The sequence below is a fragment of the Tamandua tetradactyla genome, chromosome 8 (assembly GCF_023851605.1).
Source record: "Tamandua tetradactyla isolate mTamTet1 chromosome 8, mTamTet1.pri, whole genome shotgun sequence".
Classification (NCBI taxonomy): Eukaryota; Metazoa; Chordata; class Mammalia; order Pilosa; family Myrmecophagidae; genus Tamandua; species Tamandua tetradactyla.
Window position 1 is genome coordinate 86259031 of NC_135334.1, and position 21296 is coordinate 86280326.

Genomic DNA, 21296 nt, shown 5'->3' on the forward strand with positions numbered 1-21296 from the left:
CAACATGAGCAATGAATCCCAGGCTGATAGGATGACAATCCCATGGTAGGTGTCTGTTACTTTCTCCCAACTCCGTGGTCCTAGATCATTTTTATGAAACACAGAAAGGCTGAACAAGATGATTAGAAAGATAGGGGACAGTGTCAGGCAATAATGAAGTTCTATGAGTATTAGAAGCAACCTGAAAAATAGAGTAATTCCTTGCTCTTATTGAGGATCTTTGTGGGAGTTCATCTCATCCCCAGGCATATGGTTCAAGAAATCCCCAAAGCATACAGATATGTCTTATTGCTCTATTCAAAGGACTTATAGAGAAGCTTGAATCCAGCCTATAGGGAGGTTAGAGGAACATTTTGTGAATTATGATGATTACGGATGTATTTGCAATCCAGCACCAAGAGATACCTAATGTTATCAGAGAAGCTGAGGAGCTGGAGCATGAAGGAAACTTGGAGTCATCTGGTCCTCCTGCTTCACATTAAAATGAAGAAACTAAGGTGCAGAAAAAATACTGCCTCCTTCAAGCATGTGACTGGAGGCAGGAGCAAATTATAGCTCAGAGACATCTAGCCCCTCTCTTTAACATGTAGCATCTTTTAAGGTAAAGCATCCATTCTAGCATGGCACAGAAGATTCTGGTTGACCCATGGGAAGAAGTCTAGTCCCACGTTGTTGTTTTCCAACCAAACCCCAAGAAACCCATCCCCACATGGCTCCCTACCTCTTGGGGTATGTTCCATGCCATGTAGACATGACTTTTAAATTCATCCATCCAGACTTCAGCCACTCTGAGGGCATTCCTGCGGACATGAGCGGTGAGGTCCTCAGTGTAGGGCTTGTGAGCTCGCTCAATGTGGGCAATCCTGGAGCAGGGCAGGACCTCCACACTCCCGCCACACTGCCACACCTGCAGAAAACATGGTGCCACTCATCAGTGCTCAGATCTGCACCTTGAACCCAGGTGGACAGGGACCATGCAACATAAGCATGGAGAAATTCAGCTCACTTCACCTTGCTTCTCTAGGCCCCTGTCTGCAAAGAGAGCAAGCTGAATTTCACTTCTATTTCTATAGCAGGATGTTTATTGAGTCATAAATTGGTGTCTTATTTTTTGCTGCTATGGACTTACCAGCAAAGAACTAATATACTTCCTCTTTCCACTCCTCCCATTCCTCAATGGTGCTCCCTCAGAGATCAGATGTTTTGTGGCTAAAGATCTGGGTTCTCCTTGCCCTTGGGGGGAGCAGTTAGTGAAACAAACTATCGATGAAGTTTCTGCAGGAATCCTTGACATGGAGGGAGTGAGGGACCCATTAAAGCTGTCTATCTTCAAATGGACCACATGGTAAGGACAAGGGTCACCACAGAGAGAGCACCAGGTGCCCTTTTCCTACCCCATCTTTCTTGGGCCTGGAGTTCTAGCAGAACCCAAGAGAGAGAGGGAGCAAACTGTAAAGAAGGGAACTTCTCATCAACCTTGGTGAGTAGGAGCTTAAACTGGGTGCAATTTAATTTTGAAAAATAAAGAAAAGTGACCTCCTTCTATTCTGAGTATCAAGTGACAGTATCTTAGAGCTCTTGCTACAACCATTCCAGCCACTGAACTTTCAATAATGCTAAACATGCATACACTTTTGTGCCAGTAGGCTTCTGCTCATTCTGTTTGAAATTTTAGAATGCATGCCCCACTCTTTAGCCCCACTGAAAAAAAATCCATCCCTCAAGACTCTGACCAGTGTTGTGGAGTCTTTGCTCAGTCCTCAGTGCACAGCCAGTTGTTCTCTCCGCTGTCTCCCACAGCTCTTTATATTATTATTTATCTGCCAATAGGTTAGTCTGCCCCACTGACTGCTCATAGATAGCAGACGTCACCTCATTCATTTCTCATCTCTAGCATATAACACAAGGAGTGTATATCATATAAACTTCATAAGTACTTGTGGAATAAATAAATAAACGAACAGCTAATGCTTAATAAATACAAGATGAACCTGAACTTCCTGGTCAGAACTATTGAGTGAGATTTATGAGGGAACATAATCAAGGTCTCTTGGTGGGCAGTAGTGGCCATTCATCAGGCATTGTCAACTTGACAATTTAGCACACCACATCCACACATATAACATGTACCTATCAACAACAATAGATTTGGGGCCAAAATAAGGTAGGCTTTGGATTTAGCTTAATTCTCTCTGGGTTAGTTAGGAAGAGAATACTTTCTCTTCCACCTGTCCGGCAGTTGGTCCCTGTAGGCTGTTGTAGTTAGGAGATGATTTATGGATTTCCCACTTACCTAATCTTGTCTTGCATTTCGTATAGGATTTAGAGCCCATGGAGAGGAAACAGTATTCCCACCAAGTGTCTATGATGTGTCAGGCACTGGACTACACATGTTGGGGTGCGGTTGGGGCATCATAACATGGCAATTATGAACAAAGGGTTTGGAATTACACTGCTTGGGTCCTTATCCTGGCTTTGCTTCATACCAGCTAGGTGACCTTGGGCATGTCACTTGATCTCTCTGTGCTTCAGTTTCCTCATCTCAAATGGGGTTCCTAATAGTATCTATCTCATGAGGTTGTTGAAAGGATTAAAAGTTGCCACACCCAAAGTGCTTAGTAGAATGCCTGTCATATAATAAGCACTGAGTAAGTTGCAGCTATTATTATACAAACTATGCAGTGGAATCTTCAGAACAGCCCTGTGCAGTAGTCATCTCTAATTTCAAATGAGGAAACTGAGACTCCAGGACTTCCCTTGTTCGTGACCACATAGCTGATATAGAAGACAAAAGGATCTGTCTGACTCCCAGAGAAGCTCGAAAGAGCCAATGAATTCCCTGTGGTGACCATGCTGTGAAAGTAGTAACCACATCTAGAGGTGGCTGTAAGGAACAGGAGAGGGAGGCACTGAAGGCCCCAGCCTGGTTCACTTTGATGAGTTGTTCAATGAGAGCCTGAGAATACCGTGATTATGTTATTGACAACACAAAGAGTCAGGTTAATTAGTCTTTCTGCAACTGGAACAGAGGCTATTACTTGACATATTTCAACAACACAACACAGAACATGATTCCCAGCAAAGCCTTTATTATGAGACCTGTTTCCAAAGAGTCGGTTCCTCATTTCACTCTGGAGTGGGTGCATCTGCTGTCATTCTCATCAAAATAGTGGCAGTAGCACCACCCATTTGCATTTTTTTTTTTTTTTTTTTGGCATAGGCAGGCATCACCCACTCGCTTTTGGACACCTAGTAAAAGGAACCATGTGAACTCACTGTTTAGCTCTTAAATCTATGACCTTTCCCATCTCTGCAGCCACTGTCCTTGTCCAGACCATTGTCATCTCTTATCTGGATGTTGCAACAGCCTCCAAACAACTGACCTCTCCCCTCCTGTCTTCCTTCTACAACTTCTTCTCCATACAGTTGCCAGAGTGATCTTTTGACTGTGTAAATTAGATCATGCCCCTACCCTGCACAAGGCTCCCGAACCCAGCCCCTGAGGTTCCTCTGGATCTGTTCTCCCTGCAGCCTCTCTGGTTTCATGCCTGCTGCTCCCCAAAACAGTCTCCTGCAATGACGCTGAACTTCATGCAGTTCTTCCAACAGGCTACATATCCTCTCACTTTTGGACTTTTGATATGCACTGATATTCTCCCACCCACCCACCTTTCCCTTTTTCACCTTCAGGGAGGGATCAGTTTAGCATCATTTCCCTGACCCCTTAAACTAGGTTACTCTGCCCTGCTATTTGGTTCCTGCCTTGTCTTTCCTTCTCATGGCACGGCACAACTGAATTGCTTATTTAACCACCTCCTTCCCTTTTACAAAAGTGCTTTCCAAGCACTTCACCAAATTCTCCTTTGTACTACACATCATAGTTTTCCAGCAGATGTGAGGCATTGAATAGGATGGTTTCAACAGATAATCTTTCAAAACACAGCTTTGGAGTCAGAGAGAACTTGGTTCAAATGTTAGCTGCCTCTGCCTCTTGCTGGCTGACTGTGGTCACCTTTGGCAGGGGAATTCTCCTCCCAAGCCTCAATTTCACACACTGTGAAAGAGGGACTGGAGTGCAGATACTTAGCCCTGTGCCTGCCTCAATGTAGATGGTAGTCAAGGCAGTGGAAACATCAGAGACATGGGGACTGGCCGGTTTGTGTGTCAGCTGAGCGGTGACTTTGGACTACTTGCCCTCTGGTCTGTGATAACTCACAGGGCTGTGGGTTCAGGACAACCCCCGCTGAAGTGCCTGGGACTCTGGAGGCCATCACTCTGTGACTGTTATCCTTTTATAATAATTGTTACAATTATGGCTATTTAGTGTCTCCTCTATACCCACCTTCAGAGTGAGCCAGATGCCCTTTTCCTACCCCATCTTTCTTGGCCCTGGAGTTCTGGCAGAACCCAAGAGCGAGGCAGTGAGCTATAAAGAAGGGAAAGATACTAAACTCACATCTGGCCCATGACCAAGAGGAAAGATACTAAACTCACCTTCTGGGGTGCCCAGCCTGGGGGAAGCAGTGTGCTAGGCTCCCTCCCCAGAGACTGGGAACATTTGTTTACACAGAATTAATCTTGACTCTCCTCTCTTGGGTGAAAAGGAAACAATCTACAGAGAGAATGGCAACACCTGACTGGGATACAGCCTTTGGGTTCTTGGCAGCTTCTGGGCTTTGAAGCAGAAGACATAGATTCAGCATGTTCGCCTCACCATTCCTGGACTTTGCCCAATGACTGAAGTGACACAAAAAGCCTGTGGTTTCAGATCACTGGGTGACGAGCAGCTCTGCTACCTAACCGCTTAGCACAAGAGAGAATCTCACAAGTTCTACCCACAGCCTGACATTAGAGACCCTCTCTGGGACGGAGGATAAGGGACAGAAAGGGAAAATCCCTGGCATTTAGACTGCATGGAGAATGACATCATAAAACTCCTAGGCAGGCTTGGGAGGAGCAGGGGGTGAGGAAGTGGGCGAAAGGGAAGAGGGCCTGGGAAATGTCTAAGTCATAGAAGACATGTTGTAGTAAGATCCAACCCAGATGGAGGATGAAGATGGGAAAAACTGTGCCAGAGAGGCAGGGCCGCTAGACTGAGGGTGACGATGTGAGACAGGCTGACGTCTTAGCTTTGTGAATTGCAGGGGTGGTGATGCCAAGAAGAAGGAGGGCAGGGAAGGGAGAACAGAAGGGGTGGCTAAAAAGTGAAAATCAAAGGTCAGTAACCAAGAAAGCAGGTGAGGTCACAGAGAACAGGGGCATGGGAAGCAACTACCAGGAGATAGAAAATTTTGCTATGGAGTGTATGTGAACCAGGTTTGTCATACCAAGAGCAGGCACGTGTTATGTCTTAATGACACTGGGGACCCTGACAGCATGCCGACTCAAGGCTGGGCAAACCCAAGCACATCTGGATGGCACTGGGGAACGTGTTTCTTGACCACAACTAGTTCTTTCCTGTCTCTGTGCCTTTGCACTTACTTTTCTGGAATAATTTCCCCCCACTTGTTACACAGCTAAATATTTCCTTCCCTCTCTCACCCAATCCAAATTAGATCCTCTCTGTATACTTTAATGTTCTGTCCTTTTTCTTAATAATGCTTATTCATGAGGAATTTATTTATGCATTTAGTCTTTAAATATCTGTCTTCCCCCCAACTCTCCCAAGATTGTAAGTTCCACGAAGACAAGGATCATGTCTGGGTGTTTACCACTGTCTCTAGTCGCACCTGACACTTAGTATAAGCTCTATAAATATTATTTGAATGAATGAATCCAGTAATCCAAAAGTGCTGGGTTTTCACTGACTATAGAGAGATGGCTTTAACTAGCTCAATTGGAGGCCCTACTCAAAGGCCATAAACATAAAACGTGGTCAGATGTTACTGAACACAATGGCTTTCTTCAAACCCAAGAAGTTTTTTTTTTTTTTTTAGCAATGTGACATTTAAGTGCCACAGAGAGTTACTTTCATAGCAGAGTTGAAATTAATGTCAAATAACCAGGGAAATCATCAGCTGAGCACGGGCAATAGCAAGTGGCTTCATCTTGTGGAACCATGAAGGGCACCACACTGCTGAGAAAAACCCCAATCTCACAAATGCTCTAACAGAGGAGCTGCTGGGCCATTGCTCCCAGATGTGACCGAGAACCTAAAGCAGATTGTAAAATAACAGTCACCCAGGGTGGAGCAAAATCCCACTCATCACCAGCTTTTGGAGAAGGCTTAAAGAACCCGGCTGGGAACTACAAGAAAGCATGTTGGGTCTTGGAGGGCTGGAACAGAGGTTTAGAATTCTGTCTCTGTCACATGTTAGCTTCTGACTTGGATATGTCTTTGGAATTTAGTTGCCATTTTATTTGGGACAATGACTCCCTGAAAGGTGTAAAAGAGATGCTTCAAAGACACATGGTTGTTCTCAAGAAGGGTCAGGTCTCTTTCCCTTCCAAGGATTGGGACTCTCTGGTGCAGATCACTGTTAGAAGCCCTGAGTTCTTGCCCTGTGTTTGCCATGAACATAATAAACAAGTTATCCCCTGACCCTTTCCATCAGCTTCAGGTTCCCCCAGCTACCAAATGGAAGAGTTAGACTCAGTGCTGTCTTATTTTTCACAATGTGTGATTCTAAGTTTCTTGCCAGTACCTCAAATGGTGTCCAGTATTTGAAGGCACAAGCTGGCAGGGACATGCAAATTGGTTGAAAATAGGGGAATGTTGCAGGCATAGCAACAGGTTACAGTTTGACCACCTCTCCTAAACAAAGATTTGTGATCACTTTGTAGTCTATGGCAGGAATGGCAAATAAGTTTATACTCCTGTGTTAAATCCATCGGTTAACATCTCCCCTGAAGCCCTGTGCTGAGAAGGATTCTGAGGCCCTCTTTGGCTCAGTGGAAAAGCATGCCACAATTTATTAGTTATGTTTACCATGGGTAAAGGATTGGGGAGTGCTGGCAGGTCAGCTTTGTATTCATAGTCACAGTCCACAAGATAAAACCCCAAACTTTTATTCCCTTATTTTTATCTCCTTCCTACTTCTAACGAGTGCTTTGCTTTTGGCAAAGTGTTCTCACTGTTCCCTTGGCCCAGAAAACCTCCTTCCTGCTCTCTATCCCTCCAAAGCCAGCCTGGCCTTCTTCCTCCAAACTCCTGAAACGCATGATTTGTACCACTCATGTGGTCCTTATTTCTTGGCTTGTGTTGGTAATTATGTGTAATCTATCTTGAATAACTTGGCTGCAAAATGCTGAGACAAGAGTGGAAAGCCAAAACCAGGAATAGGTTGGGGGGATAGGGTTAGGGTGGGTGGAGGCTGAGGCTTGGGGAGAACTGGCAGAAGACCAGAAACTCATTTGCAAAATGGAGGCAGAGGCAGAGATCCCGGCAAGCAGAGGAAGGGAATAGGGCTAGGCAGGGCATGCAATCTTGAGCCTCCTTCATTTTGGGGGCCCTAGGCATCTCATCGCCTCACCCTCGTCCTGGCCCTGCATGAGAATAAGAAGGGAAGAGAGATGAAGTCTGTGCAAGGATAACACAAAAGCCAGACAGCATCAGTAGGTCAGGGTCCAGGGTACAAGGCAGAGGAGCTGGGACTGGGACAATGTAAATATGGAGTCAACCTCCCTCCAAAATGCCTCTCACTCTCATAGTTACCACCTTTAGTCTCTAGACAAAGATCAAAACTCCTGACCATGGCTTGCAAGACCTCTGAGATCTGGTCTCACCTATTGGCTGCAGACTTATTGCTCATCTTCTAATGTCCAGTTTCACCAACTTCTTATTTTAATTTCTAGGGTAGACTTTGTTCTTAAATCTCCATGCATCTCCCACCCAGTTACGCAACCCCCTCTCCGCCCCATACCAGTCCTTTTACTGGGATACCCTGTCTCTCCAACCCCAAATACACTTATTTGTTTGCCTAATTATGACCAAACTTACCCAGTTGCCTGAAGTTTGACTAAATGCCTCTGCAATGCATTCCCACATTACCCGTGCTTCCTTTCACACATGACTTAGCTTAACTGCATGTGTATATAAAATGGACATGCACAGTTCAAAGACAAATAAGGAACAACAGACTACCTACCACCCAGATTAAGAAACAGTACACGGCCAATAGCTTAGAAGCCCCTGTGTGCTCCTCTTTATCCCCAAAGGTAAACCATTATCCTAAATTTTGTTAATAACATCCTTGAAGCCTAAACTACATATTTTTTTTAGCTTTACCTGGTTTTGAATACTCTGTAAATGGAAGCATATTGTTTGCATTCTGTTACTTCTTTTGCTCAGGTTTATGTGCCTGAGGTTCATGTGGATGCATGTAGCTGTCCATTTATTTTCATCAGCATGGTATGTTCTGTTGCATTAATACACACAGTTTATTTATGCTTTCCCCTGTTAGTTCATGCTCTGATTGTACCCAGTATTGTGAAACTGGGTTGCTGGAACATTCTCCTATGTGTCTCCTGGCATCCATGAGCAGGCGTCTCTGAGTGTATTGACACCACCACAGAATTTCTAGGGCATTTGTTACACATACATCCAACTTCACTAGGGAAAGCAAAACTCTTCCAAAGTGTGTATACCAAGCTATACTCCCACTGGCACAGATGAGAGTTCAGGTTCATTACATCCTCGCCAACAGCTGGCATTGTCCAACTTATTAATTTTTGCCAACCTGATGGGCATGAAATTCTACCTGATTGTAGTTTTAATTTGCAATTCCTGATTACTTGTGGGATGGAGCTTTTTTTCATATTTATGGGCCTGTAATACCAGACTATGAGAGAAAGGATCACGGTTATCTTGCTCTCCTCAAGGAATCTTTAGTATCTAGACCTGAACCTGGCACATAATTGGTGCTCAATAAATATTTATTGCATGAATGAAGGATCCAGAGTTGAGCTTTAGGCTTGAATTATCCCCACTGTACTTTATTTGGATCCAAGGTTAGATATTAGCTATTTTTAAAATGCAAGGTCTGACGATGTTTATTCTTCCATTAGACCCCACAGAAAAACACTCCTTGGGGATACAGATTCCTAAGCCCTCTTCTTACAACAAACTCTTCTGAAGCGTTCTCTGGACAGAACTTTTGCTTGGAAAAAATGATGCTTTTTCTTGGAAGTTGTCCCTGAAGGGGTGTGGACATTTGAGTCAGCCCCAAGAAACACTGGAAGCAACTTTCCTGTTTGAAAGGGATTCTTCTTAACTATCAGAAGACAGCAGGGGGATTCACTGGGCAGAACTCCAAGAAGAGACAAGCTGGGCTGGAATGTCTAGAAGCTTTTCATGTAGGAAAAGTTAAAAGGCTGTTTTTCAGGGATTTAGGATTTGCTGAAATAGCTGCTTACTTGCAGGAAACCCAGAGGCACAGCCTCAGTGATGCCAAGCTTAGAAATCTGTCCCATCACATACAGGGCACCTGGACTCACATGCTTTGACAATAAAGACTGGGGCTGTGGGAGTTCAGAGAGAGACATTTCCATGGGGATTCCTTTACAAATGTGTGGCTGTTAAGATTAGAATGTATCTTTTAGTGGTTCTGACAGAGAAGAGCTAATTTGGATGTCTTATCGGCCAACAGTCCTGATTAATATTGCCCTCTTCTTACAATAAACTCTTCTGAAGAGTCCTCTCTTCAGAATTTTCAGAGTTGCACAGAATTTTTGCCCAAACTCAAGGGTGAACTTGAGACAAGTTGGAAAAAGAAAGAAGTCAAGCCTGGATATAACTGAGGTTTGGGAAATTGGGCCAGGAGCAGGGTGGGTCCCCACGAAGGTGGCAGAGAGCCCTATTGCCTATTGTTCACTAATGTCTTTGTGCTTCTCTATATCTCCCAGCCTCCCATGCAGTCAGGAGGGCCCATGTGAACAGCTTAAGACAAGGAAATGAGAGGAAATGACAGCTGTCATGTCCTGGCCAATGGGGTAAATATCCAGTGTGCCTTTCCCATGTACCCTTCCCCGATCTGCTGGATGTTTAAGCCAGGTTGATCTTGAAGCTAAAAGATGGCAAATCCACAAGGGAAGCAGCCTGAGTCTCTAAGTTAGAAAACAGCTGCTCAGGAGAGCCTCCCACCCTTCAGTGGACTGTGATGTGAAAACAAAAATAAACTTTTCCTGTGCTAAGCCTCTAAGGTTTAGGGTGCTACTGCAGCCTGTGATAATTACCCTATTGATAAAGCTTGTCAGTGTATAAGGACGCAGGTGACCAGAGGCTTGGTCTCAGCAGGCCCCTAATAAACGTGGGTGGGAGTGGGTAATCAATCAATTGGTGGGACCTTGTAACAGAAGGTTCCAGGCATGGGGAGAGATTCGGTGTCAGGAAGGTATCAGCTTACCAATTCCAGATGATGAGTCCATTCAGAGGAGGACTCAGCAGAGGTTGAGGATAGAAAGCACAGATCTAGGACCAAGATGGGTGGTGGTAGAGGGAACTATAAGGGGTAAGTAGGGCCGGGCAGGATATTAGGGTCCCCGCAAAACAGGCTGGGGTAAGAGTCCTGTGTAAGCTCAAATCAGAGGGTGGAAAACCAAGGGAGAGGCCAGCTGGGTGGAAGAAGAAAAGGCCCGGGCATGGCGATCACATGCTGCCCAGGCTTACCCCAGAGGCCACAGATGGCAGCCTGGTGGTAGTGCCACTGCTCCTAAAGTCCCCCAGCTGGTGGGCTGGGCCTGGAGCCACATCTTCAGCCATGATCAAGTGACCCAGAATCTAGATAGGGCTAAGCTTCAGAGATTTCTGCTAGCCTAACTCTAGGCATTTCTACAGAACCAAAACGCTGTAGAAGCCCCAAGCTCAGAGATAGTAGCCATAGCCAAATCCCAAATCAGGGTCCCATTGACACTAGTGCTGTCTATTCTAATCGCTTCTTTGCCTTGAGTTAAGATCCCTGCCCCCCATCACCATCACTGGTGCTGCCAGAAAATGATAATGAACTTGAATGTCATAGGGACCCAGGGAGCAATTTTCTAAAATTCAAAGAAAAATCTTCGCATCCCTAATCTGAGAGTCATTTTTATCAGCTAACTGGGCCCATCTATTTACTCAGAGTGTTTGGAGCCCTCTCTGGTGGGTTAAGTCCCTTTCAATTGCTGTGAGGTGCCTTCTCCTTCCAGACACATTCACAAAAGCTTGCTCTTCAAGCTTGCTTTTCAAGCTGCTATTCAAAGCTGATCCCCTGAACTACGTTTAATTTATACTTTGCTATATGAAGATGAACCACTTATTCATTTAAAGTGTTTCCTTTTTTATGTCTTTAATCAGTGGCTGTTTCTTTCCTGTCTCTGAAGCTTAATCTAATCAGAAACAAATCCCACATATACAAATGGCTCATTAGCATGTCCCAATCAAATTCAAACTGGCCGTCAGTACCAGATGTTCCAGAAAGGGTGACACTGACGCAAGAGCCTAAAGAGCGTCCAAAGTGTATTACCCATGATAAGTCAGGAGGGTCTTTTCTGAAATCCAGGCCCACCAGGAATCACTGAAGGGAAGGATACACATCGTCAGCCCCCAGCAGAGCAGGGGGTACCAGTGAGACAGGGTATAGATGGGAGGTAATTTGGCAGAACCCAGGGCAGGCATCAGAGGAGCCTATGAGTTGGCCCTAGTATCACTGCACCCACCCCTCACTCAGCCTAGTGGGACCCTCTGGGTTATTATTTGGATGATAAAAATTAAGCTGAGATGCTGAACATTCTCTCACTCAGAAATAACATTTGTTCCAAGGAGTCTCCTTATTATGCTATTGAAATTTAGATTACGAAACCTCGTGTGCTGAGTCTTCTCTTACAGTGATTTGCCCTTTTCATACACATCAAAATGAACTGTCAACTTGGGATCGTCACTGGTATCATATCTGAAAAGCACCTGCAGCAAACCTGCATTAAAAATGGGATTTACAAAAGAGATCAGTATTGCAGTATATCAGAGTTGAAGGGGACCCGATTAATTCTCTCCCATCATTTCGTAGGTGAGCCAGCTAAGATTCAAATTCACAGGATGATTTAGAAGCAGAGTAGGGAATTGTTTCCAAGAACTCTGCCTCTTAGGAGATGAGAAATCACTGTGTTAAGGATACAGACTCTTGAGTCAAATCCTGGATTTCCCATTAACAGTCAGTTTTCTTGTCTATGAAATGGGGGTAAAAACTGTACCTTCCAAAAACCGGTGTGGCAAGGATTAAATGAGGCAATGTACTAGAGGATTTATTTCAACACTTGGCACAAGTTTAGGGCCCAACAAATATTAGCCATAATTATTATCACTGTACTTCCCACATTCTAAGAATCCAGTGATTGTAAGATTCACTATTGCTTTAACAATAACTTTTCAGGGAAGAGGGGAAAGCACTGCATTCCTCTGAGTTTGAGATTTACATCTCCAACTTCCCTACTTGATATGTGCACCTCCACGTCCTTCAGGTATCTCAAGGTTACTCTGTCCAAAACAAATCCTTGATTTCCGTCCCTGCCTCCGCTCGCCTGTCTCTTCTTCCCTTCAACAACCAAATAGCCCAAGTCTGAAACCTGAGATTCATCAGTAATTACGTCCTTTTCCGTCCTCTCTGCATCCAATATCTCAATAAATGCAGTCAGTTCTACCGCCAAAACATATTTTGAATTCAACCACCTCTTTCATTCTGCACAGCCCACATCCTAGTCCAAGCCACTGTCCTCAGCGGGAACCACTCACCTCCTACCAGGTCTCTTCACTTTAATCCTTGTTGCATTCCGATCCATCTTCTATAGTGATCAGTCAGATCACATCCCTTCACTGCTTTAGTTCAATTCAACAACTACTTATTGAACTCTTATCACATGCGAGGCACTGTTGTAAGTGATGGGAATTTTGCCAGTGAACAAAACATGCAAAATTCCTGACTTTCTGGAACTTCTATTTTGTTTTTCCCTTTATCACATGTATTGCAATTTGTAATTAAACCATCTATTTTAATATTTTTTGTTTCCCTTTATCCACCGCCTGCCTTACTTTACCATTAGCTCCAATAAGGAAGCACCCATGTCTACTTTTAAACATGTACACCTGTGTTGAGCCCAGTACCTTATACATGGCAGGCACTCAACACATAAGGCCAAATGAATAAACTGCATTAAACATCCACATACAATTATAAGTAGGGTGACCCTATGCCATGACTTGCCCAAGACAGGACCAGCTTATATGTGTTCCAGTATAATCATTAATAGTGCCCTTTCCCATTCTCAAAAGGGTTCTGGTTTGGATAATACATTATAATTTGTTTATATATTATATTATATTACATTATTTATTTATTTATTTATTTATTTATGCCCAACTTATATGGCACAACCTGATTTCAGAAACATTAAAATCCAAAATAAGTATTTGTCTTGGAATCAAGGTCTTACAAATCTTTTCTCTCCCCTCCTCCATGACTTTTTTATATGGCCACTGCTGCTGTTGCAGGGGAAAGTATGCCAGTCTTCAAGACCCATACGTGCCGAGGTGCACTGTTTGAAGCAGACCTAGTGAGTAAAGCCGCACATACTACATCTGGTGCTCTACTCCCTGCTGGCTGCTACACCAAAGAAGGAGAGATGCCAGGGCCCCTGTCCCCTGCACGCTCCGAACCAGACAGATAGCACAGCCATAGAGAGGGACAGGACTTAAGGGAGTAAATGGTGCTCTACTGGGTAACTGATGACTAGGGTCAGCTCTATATTTTCAGGACTGACTTTATGCACAGGTAAGCCTTGATTTACAGAAAGAAACACTGTGTGTAGTGCAGTATCTGTAAATCAGAACTCACAAGAAGTGCGAAAATTTACTCATAGGTATGCTGGCCCTTGTGGTGCTTAACAAATTAAAGGGTATCTGGTGGTGGGAACAGACAGCTCTGAATTGCCCTACTGCAAATGTAGGTTTGTGAGCGTCAGGTCTGCTCCTGGGAGAACCACCCTTTACAGTGGCTGCGTAAGGAGAGGAAGAAGAGGAGGAAAGGGTGGGGGGAAGGAGAAGCTCATGCTCAGTGTCTATCAGTCATTTTGGAGAACTGATTCTGGCCCTGCTCGGTGGTCCTTCCCTGGAAAACTAGAAAAACATAATGGTGACAAAGCAGTTACCTTCCGGGACATGACAAACCACCCAGCAGGCTCAACTACAGAAAAAGAAAAGATAAGGAAAGGATGAGAGAAAGGATTCTCCAGCGCTTTAGCAAACAATCCTGGCTTCCAGGCTTTGGTTGTTGTTTTTCCCCAAATCAGGAAATTAAGCATTGGTATATTACTATTATCCAATCTACAGCCTATAATCAAATTTGCTAACTGTCCCAGTAATGGCCTTTATAGCTATTTTCCCCCTTGCTCCCAACTTTTTAAAAGGTAAATATTTCCTTCAGTTTGTCTCTCAAAAGCCTTTACAATTGTTACCTCTTCTTGCATCTGACTGTTCTTACTTTTCTATGGCTCCCTCATTGAACACAAGTTAAAAAAAAAAAACATAAGTGTGAAGACCTTTCCAGAGTAAAATTTGTCCATGGGCTCTCTACCTCTTCTGCTCCCCACCATTTCTAGCTAATTGCTTCATTATGTACTTTTTTTAATTGCTTTGTTCCTTGGGGATTAATATTGTACTTATCTTTACTAACTGGAAAACTTTTACAACATACTGTTAAACTACGGCTGTTTGGCTTCTGGTTTGTAATCGCAGAGAAGTCACTCCATGGCTGGTGAGCTAGGAGATAATGCACCAAGGCTCCCTCTCCATGTTTGCCGATACCTTCTCTGAGCTGCTGGGCATGGCAGAATAATTGGTCCTGGGCCAAACTTCCCTTATACATGGAGATCAACAGTGAAGAAAGACCTGATGGTTTAGATTCCACAGTCCCTGTGGTGTTCAGGTCTCATATGCAAGGAGAGGTTATCCTTACACATCGCTCTTTTGGAGGTTGCTGTTGCTTTGAAATATTTCATATATGTTAGACATATAAAGCTACACTTTTATATAGAAATCAATATGCCAAAGGCGAAAACACTGTACAAAAACCTTAACATCTCAGACCTCAAAGGCCTCTCAGGTCTCAGGAGGCCATGGCTAGGGGTAAGCAATCCAACATATAGGGCTATCCATGGCTGACCATCTAAAAGAAAGGAACATTTCAACCACAGTTCTTAAGGTCAAGTCCATACTTCTCCAGGGTTCTCTGTGGCATGTGGCCTGTACCTACAAGGAATCCATCTTCCTTCCTTCATGGTCAAATGATACCTCTCAACTCCATGCCTCTTGTCAATCTCTATCCACTTTCGCTTAACCGCTTTGAAATCTGCCTTCTATCCCCACCCCTTGGCTCCATCCATCCTCTCAAAGGCCTTTTCCTTACAGCTGCATCCCAATGCCCTTTCTCAACTCTCATTCTCATCACATAGCGTGGTGATTTCAAGCACCAGCTATGACATCAGACAGAATCATGTTCAAACCAAAACTCCACCACATTGCCTGGGTAAGTGACAGTGTTTTTCTGTAAAATGAGTTGGTAATTCTGACCTCTCATGGTTCTTGGGAGAATTAAGTGACAAAAAGCATAAAACTCAATAGAATGCAAATTTATGAGGTGAGAACCTAGGCTATCTTGCTCATACCTGTAAACCCAATGCTTAGCATGGAACTAGAACATTAGGTGCCTCATAAATACTTATTAAATAAATAAATGGGCTAAGAACATAATAAGTGTTTAGTAAATGGTAGCTATATAATTAGAATCCATTCTTGTTTGGCTATTGCACTCCTGAAATGCTGCTTTTCCCTGATATCTGTGATTGTCTACCAATCCAGCTCATATATTTCCAGTCAATTCTTCTCTGCAACTGTGAGCACCATCAGGCCAACCCCTCTGCCTATGCCCAAGGTCCATCTTAAAATCTCTTCTCTTCCTAGTTCAAACTTTCATCCTCGGTGGGCTACCCCATCTTCTTATCTTCAATGGGTACACAAAGGCCCTTTGTTAGGACCCAGTATTAAATTTCTCTGTACCTAATACCAAGTTCATGGCACAAGCAACATAATGAATGCTCACTGTATGAATGAATGCATGGATAATGCCAGCTTTTTTGCCACTTCCATTGTTATTTCTAATATCAAATGTATCCATTTCTTCCTCATACTAACTTCCTTTTCTTAACCAATGACACTCTCACATCTCCTAACATCTTAGCTTTAAATTTCAGAGTCATCTTTGTTGTAATCTTAATAACTCATGAGGATCAGCAAAGGCTAGGTTTAGACTGCCAATGATCACATAAATAACTTTTAAAATGCAACACAGTGCTAAGGGAAGAGGTGGAAAAGGCCTTAGCTAAAGCTTTTGGTCACTGGAAAAATTCCTCTAGGAAATATAAAGACCTAGATCTATTTCTCAAACTCCATATGAATGAATGTTTGGTATCTTTAGAAATCCTTGGCCTCAAAGACACATATCCCATTGTACTGCTGTTGGCATTCTGTAGGCTTTATCCCATCACAGTGGCTGATGGACAATGCTGATATAGAGTCCAATTAATGACAAAATGATACAAAATAGTTCACATTCCTCACCCACACAACATACACACACACGTGTTATTCCAAGCTCTCAGGTTATTCTGAACTTTAGCTCCAGCTGGCTTGGGCCAACCATGGCATTTAGAAGCAACCATGGCATTTTAGAAGCAACTAAAATCCAATTTAAGGTATAATTTTCTCTGTCTCTAGAGAAGGAAGGTAAGAAAATGTTCTCACAGCATTTCTATGAGATGTTACATCTGGTGGTTTCCTGATACCTTTTGAGCTGAGAGGGATGCTGATACACACACTTTTTCTCTTCCTTCTCAAATCTCTCTGGCTATGCTGGCAGAGACTGGGCTGCTTTACCTGGTACTGGGGTATGCATTGTTTTTAATTAACTTCCTCTTGGCTGGGTGAGAACAGTCATGATGCTAGCAGTGAACTGAGATTTCTCAGAGCTCTGAGGTCCAAGGCCTCTAGGGAAAAACATATAGCCAGTCTATCGTGTCTTTCACTGCACAGAAGGTTCAACAAACAAAAACTAATCTATTTTATAGGTAATTTTAGCAAAGTTCCTAGCCCTTTAACCTCAGATATATTAAAGAAAGAAAAAATAATAATAATAGTGGTGCCTGTTCTAGGCAGTTGCTGTGAACACTTCTTAGCTTTCTCTTTCTCCTCTTTCTCTCTGGTTCCCTGGACCAAAATTTCTAATTTCTTATTTGACTTTGGCTCCTCCTGCTTGGCAGCAACTCAATATATCTTCTCTTCTGACTCTCTGGATTCTGTCTTTCTGTTCAGCTCCATACTCTTTTACTCTCCCTAGTCTTGACTCCTGTGATCTCAGGTGAAGAACTTGTAGAGTATTATAAGATCCAGGCCCCAGTTCCAATGAGGAACTTGGACATGAATCATCAAGCACTGAAATGGTACCGTGATCATTTTCTAAAGCAGTGCTGCCCTAGGCTAGAACTCGAAGTGAAACTTCATGTCATCAATGACGATGACTGTAAACCCTAAAGGTAGAAGTGGATATGCAAACACAGTGATCAAGGCATGAGCTTTGAAACTAGTCAGGCTGGTTCTAATCTTGAGTGATATTTGGGAAGATGGGAGATTTTCAACTCCATTGCAAACAGGTTCCTAATTTATAAACTGGAAATAACACTATCAACCTCACAGGGCTGATACGAAAATTAAAGATACTATTGTGGGAAGATGGAGGACTCCATCCCCAGGACTCAGTCCTTCTACCAAAACAACCATTAAGCAGGTAGGAACTGTCTGAATAAACTATTTTGAAACTGGGAGGCCAGAAGAAGACTGTACTACATTGAGGGAAGAGCAGAAGGAAGAGGCTGATAAATTACGGTAAAGAATAGTAAATTGCTCATTGAGTGCAATGGTTCCCAGCAAACATCCCTCACTCTTACAGCAGGGCACTGTGGGCTTCAGCCCCTGGCTAGCTCACTGGAGGCAGAAAGAGATGTAAAAGTCCTCTTCCCCAGAACCAGGGGAGGGTTTGACCAATCCCTGTTCCCTGCTTTTGATTAGCACTTTCAGATCATTGGGAGCCCCCAATATAAGGGCAGCCATTATTTCAACCCTACCTGGACAGAGGTGGCAGTGGTGGAGACGTAAAAAGGCTGCATTGCTTCAGGGTTGTGAGAGGACAGTTAGTTGAAGAACTAAATGTTCTGGACGGGTTAGGAAAGCTCAGCTGTGGGGAGAAGCTTTTGGTACCTTTCTTGATCCCCTACCCAGGCCATTTGGAGCCTCTCTCTGCCCCTTCATGGGTCCTTGACCAAGTTTTGACTGGGAAAGACAGACTTGGAAAAGTCCTCTTGTGGGTGCCCCTCCTCCCAGAATTTTTCCTCCAGGAAAGAGCAGCTTAAGACAACAAAAGCAGTGTAAGAAACAATTGAGGCTGACAGTCTTGGGCAAATGCTGCAAGGCTTCTATACCCAGGAGAGGGAAGCCTGTCTCCTAGGAAATGGAGGGACAACCAAACTCCTGTAAACAGGGGAACTCCAAAACAACTAACAAGCAAAGCTCAGGACAAGACAGAGGCCCAGAAGGACAGGGAAAAGCGTGCACACTGCGTTCGCCTTGGGCAGACCTTCCTGATAGGAGGGCTGAAGCTCAAGAAAATCTCTGTCTTATCACCAGCTGGTTACAAAATCAAGAAACAGACATCACAGGAAATAAATCCCAGACTTAACACTTCAGAATATTAAAATGTACTGTGTACAACAAAAGAGTACAAAAGAAACAAGAAATCATGGCCCATTCAAAGGAAGAGGATAAAAATCCAGTAAACACCAGTGAAGAAGATAAGACTGTGGACATGCTGAGGAAAGCCTTTAAACAAATGATCTTAAAAATGCTTAAGGAGATGAAGGAACAAACAGAGAAAGAACTAAAGGATATCATAAAAACAATGAAGCAGCAATATGAGAGTCTCAGAGATAGAAAATTTTTAATGGAACCAAATAGAATGACTGAAGTTGAAGACCACAATAACTGAAATAAAAATATCCATGAGGGTTTCAAGAACAGACTGCAGCTGGCAGAAGACTAGACACTTGAAATGAGTCAGGCTGAGGAACAGAAAGAAAAAAATAATTTAAAAAAAAGTGAAAATAGTCTAAGACACCTCTGGGACAACATCAAGCCCATAAATATATGTAACATACAGGGGTCCTAGAAGGAGAAGAAAGAGAGAAAGGGGCAGAAGGACTACTCGAATAAATAATGACAGAAAACTTCCCAAACTTAGCAAAAGACATAAATGTGCAAATCCAACAAGCTCAGAGAACATCAAACAATACAAACATGAAAAGAAATACAGCCTATCATATATTGAACACAGTATTGAATAGGAAGGTCAAGGAGAGAGTTCAGAAAGCTGCAAGAGAAAAATCTAAGTGTTATGTACAAAAGAGTCCCAATTAGAGTGAGTGCCGATTTATCATCAGAAACCATAGAGGCGAGAAGGCAGTGGATTGAAATACTCAAAGTGCTGAAAGAAAAAAAAAAAAAAACTCCCAGCCAAGAATTTTATATCCAGTGAGACTTTATTTTAAAAATGAGGGGGAGAGTAAGACACTATCAGATAAACAAAAGCAAGGGGAGTTCATCACCACTAGACCTGTCCTACTAGCAATGCCAAAGGACGTTCTTTAGACTGAAAGGAAAGGACACTAGACAGCAGTTCAAAATGGCTTAAAGAAATAAAGACATGTGGAAAAGGTTACCACTTTGGTAAATATAAATGCCAGTATTATTATACTGTATTGTTTAGCATGTAAATCCACTTCTTACTTCCTATAGGAGCTAAAAATGCACGTAATATTGAAGTCAAGCTGGTATCAAACCAAATATTGTTATATACTTAGAACATTAAATTTTAACCCCAAGATAATCACAAGTCAAACAGATAAAAAATATATATCCAGATAGAAATGAGAAAGGACTCAATATGGTACAATGTAAAAATAAATCAAATAAATATATGAGTAGACATTAATGGAATTGAGAGACAAAAAAGGTATAAGACATACAAAAGCTAAAAGCAAAATGGCAGAAGAAAATGGCAAAAGAATATCAGTACTGACTTTACATATAAGTGGATTAAACTTCTCAGTCAAAAGGCAGAGATTTGCAAGATGGAAAAAAAAAACATGACCCCAATATGTTGCAAGAGACTCACCGTAAATTCAAATGTACAATTAGGTTGAAAGTGAAAGGATGGAAAAAATATACCATGCAAATAGGAATCAAAAGAGTGCTGGGGGCTATACTAACATCAGATAAAATGGACTTTAAATAAAAAACAGTTATGAGGGACAAAAATGGTCATTATATACTGATAAAAGGGATAATTCAACACAATGTAACAGTTATAAATATGTATGCACCTAACAACAGAGTTCCAAAGTATATGAAGCAAATATTAACAGATTAGTAGGTAGAAATTGATGATTCTACATTAGCAATAGGAGATTTTAATACACTGCTCTTTATAATGGACAAAACATCTAGTCAAAAGATCAAAAAATACCAGAATTAAGTGATACACTAAACCAGCTAGGCCTAATAGACATATATAGAACACTGCACCCAACAAAAACCGAATAGACATTCTTCCTGACTTCTCATGGATCACTGTCCAGGATCGACCATATGTTAGGTTACAAAACAAGCTTCAAAAAGTTCATAAATATTGAAATCATACAATGTATATTCTCCAACCACAACAAAATGAAGCTAGAAATCAATAACAGATGGAGAAATGGAAACTTCACAAAGATGTGGAAATTAAACAATATACTCTTGAACAACCAATGGGTTAAAGAGGAAACCACAAGCAAAATTAGTAAATAACGTGAGGCAAATTAAAATGAAAATACAATATACCAAACCTATGGGATGCAGTGAAGGCAGTTCTGAGAGGGAAATATAGTGCTAAATGCTATCACTAAAAAAGAAGAGACTTCAAATTAGAGACCTTACCTCATAACTGGAAGAACGAGAAAAGGAAGAGTAAACTAAACCCGAAGTAAGCAGAAATAAGGAAATAGCAAAGATTAGAGCAGAGATAAGTGAAATAGAAACAAACAAAAAAACCAATAGAGCAACTAAACCAAAAGTTGATGCTTTGAAAAGATCGATAAAATTGACAAACATTTAACTACACTGACAAAGAAACAAAGAGACAGGATACAAATAATGGAAATCAGAAATGAAAAGGAGGACATTACTAATG

General features: G+C 42.5%; 1 protein-coding gene across 6 annotated transcripts in view; it reads right to left on the reverse strand.

Annotated features, from left to right (window-relative positions):
- Positions 1 to 21296, reverse strand: part of GALNT18 (polypeptide N-acetylgalactosaminyltransferase 18) — a 390932-nt gene that overhangs the window by 98977 nt on the left and 270659 nt on the right. For 5 of the 6 annotated variants that reach the window (XM_077113997.1, XM_077113998.1, XM_077113996.1 and 2 more), the window contains exon 7: positions 722 to 907. The exons of the other annotated variant lie outside the window; for it this stretch is intronic. In XM_077113997.1, the coding sequence (XP_076970112.1) occupies positions 722 to 907 (186 nt within the window). The remainder of the gene's footprint in view (positions 1 to 721; positions 908 to 21296) is intronic. 6 annotated transcript variants of the gene reach the window in all.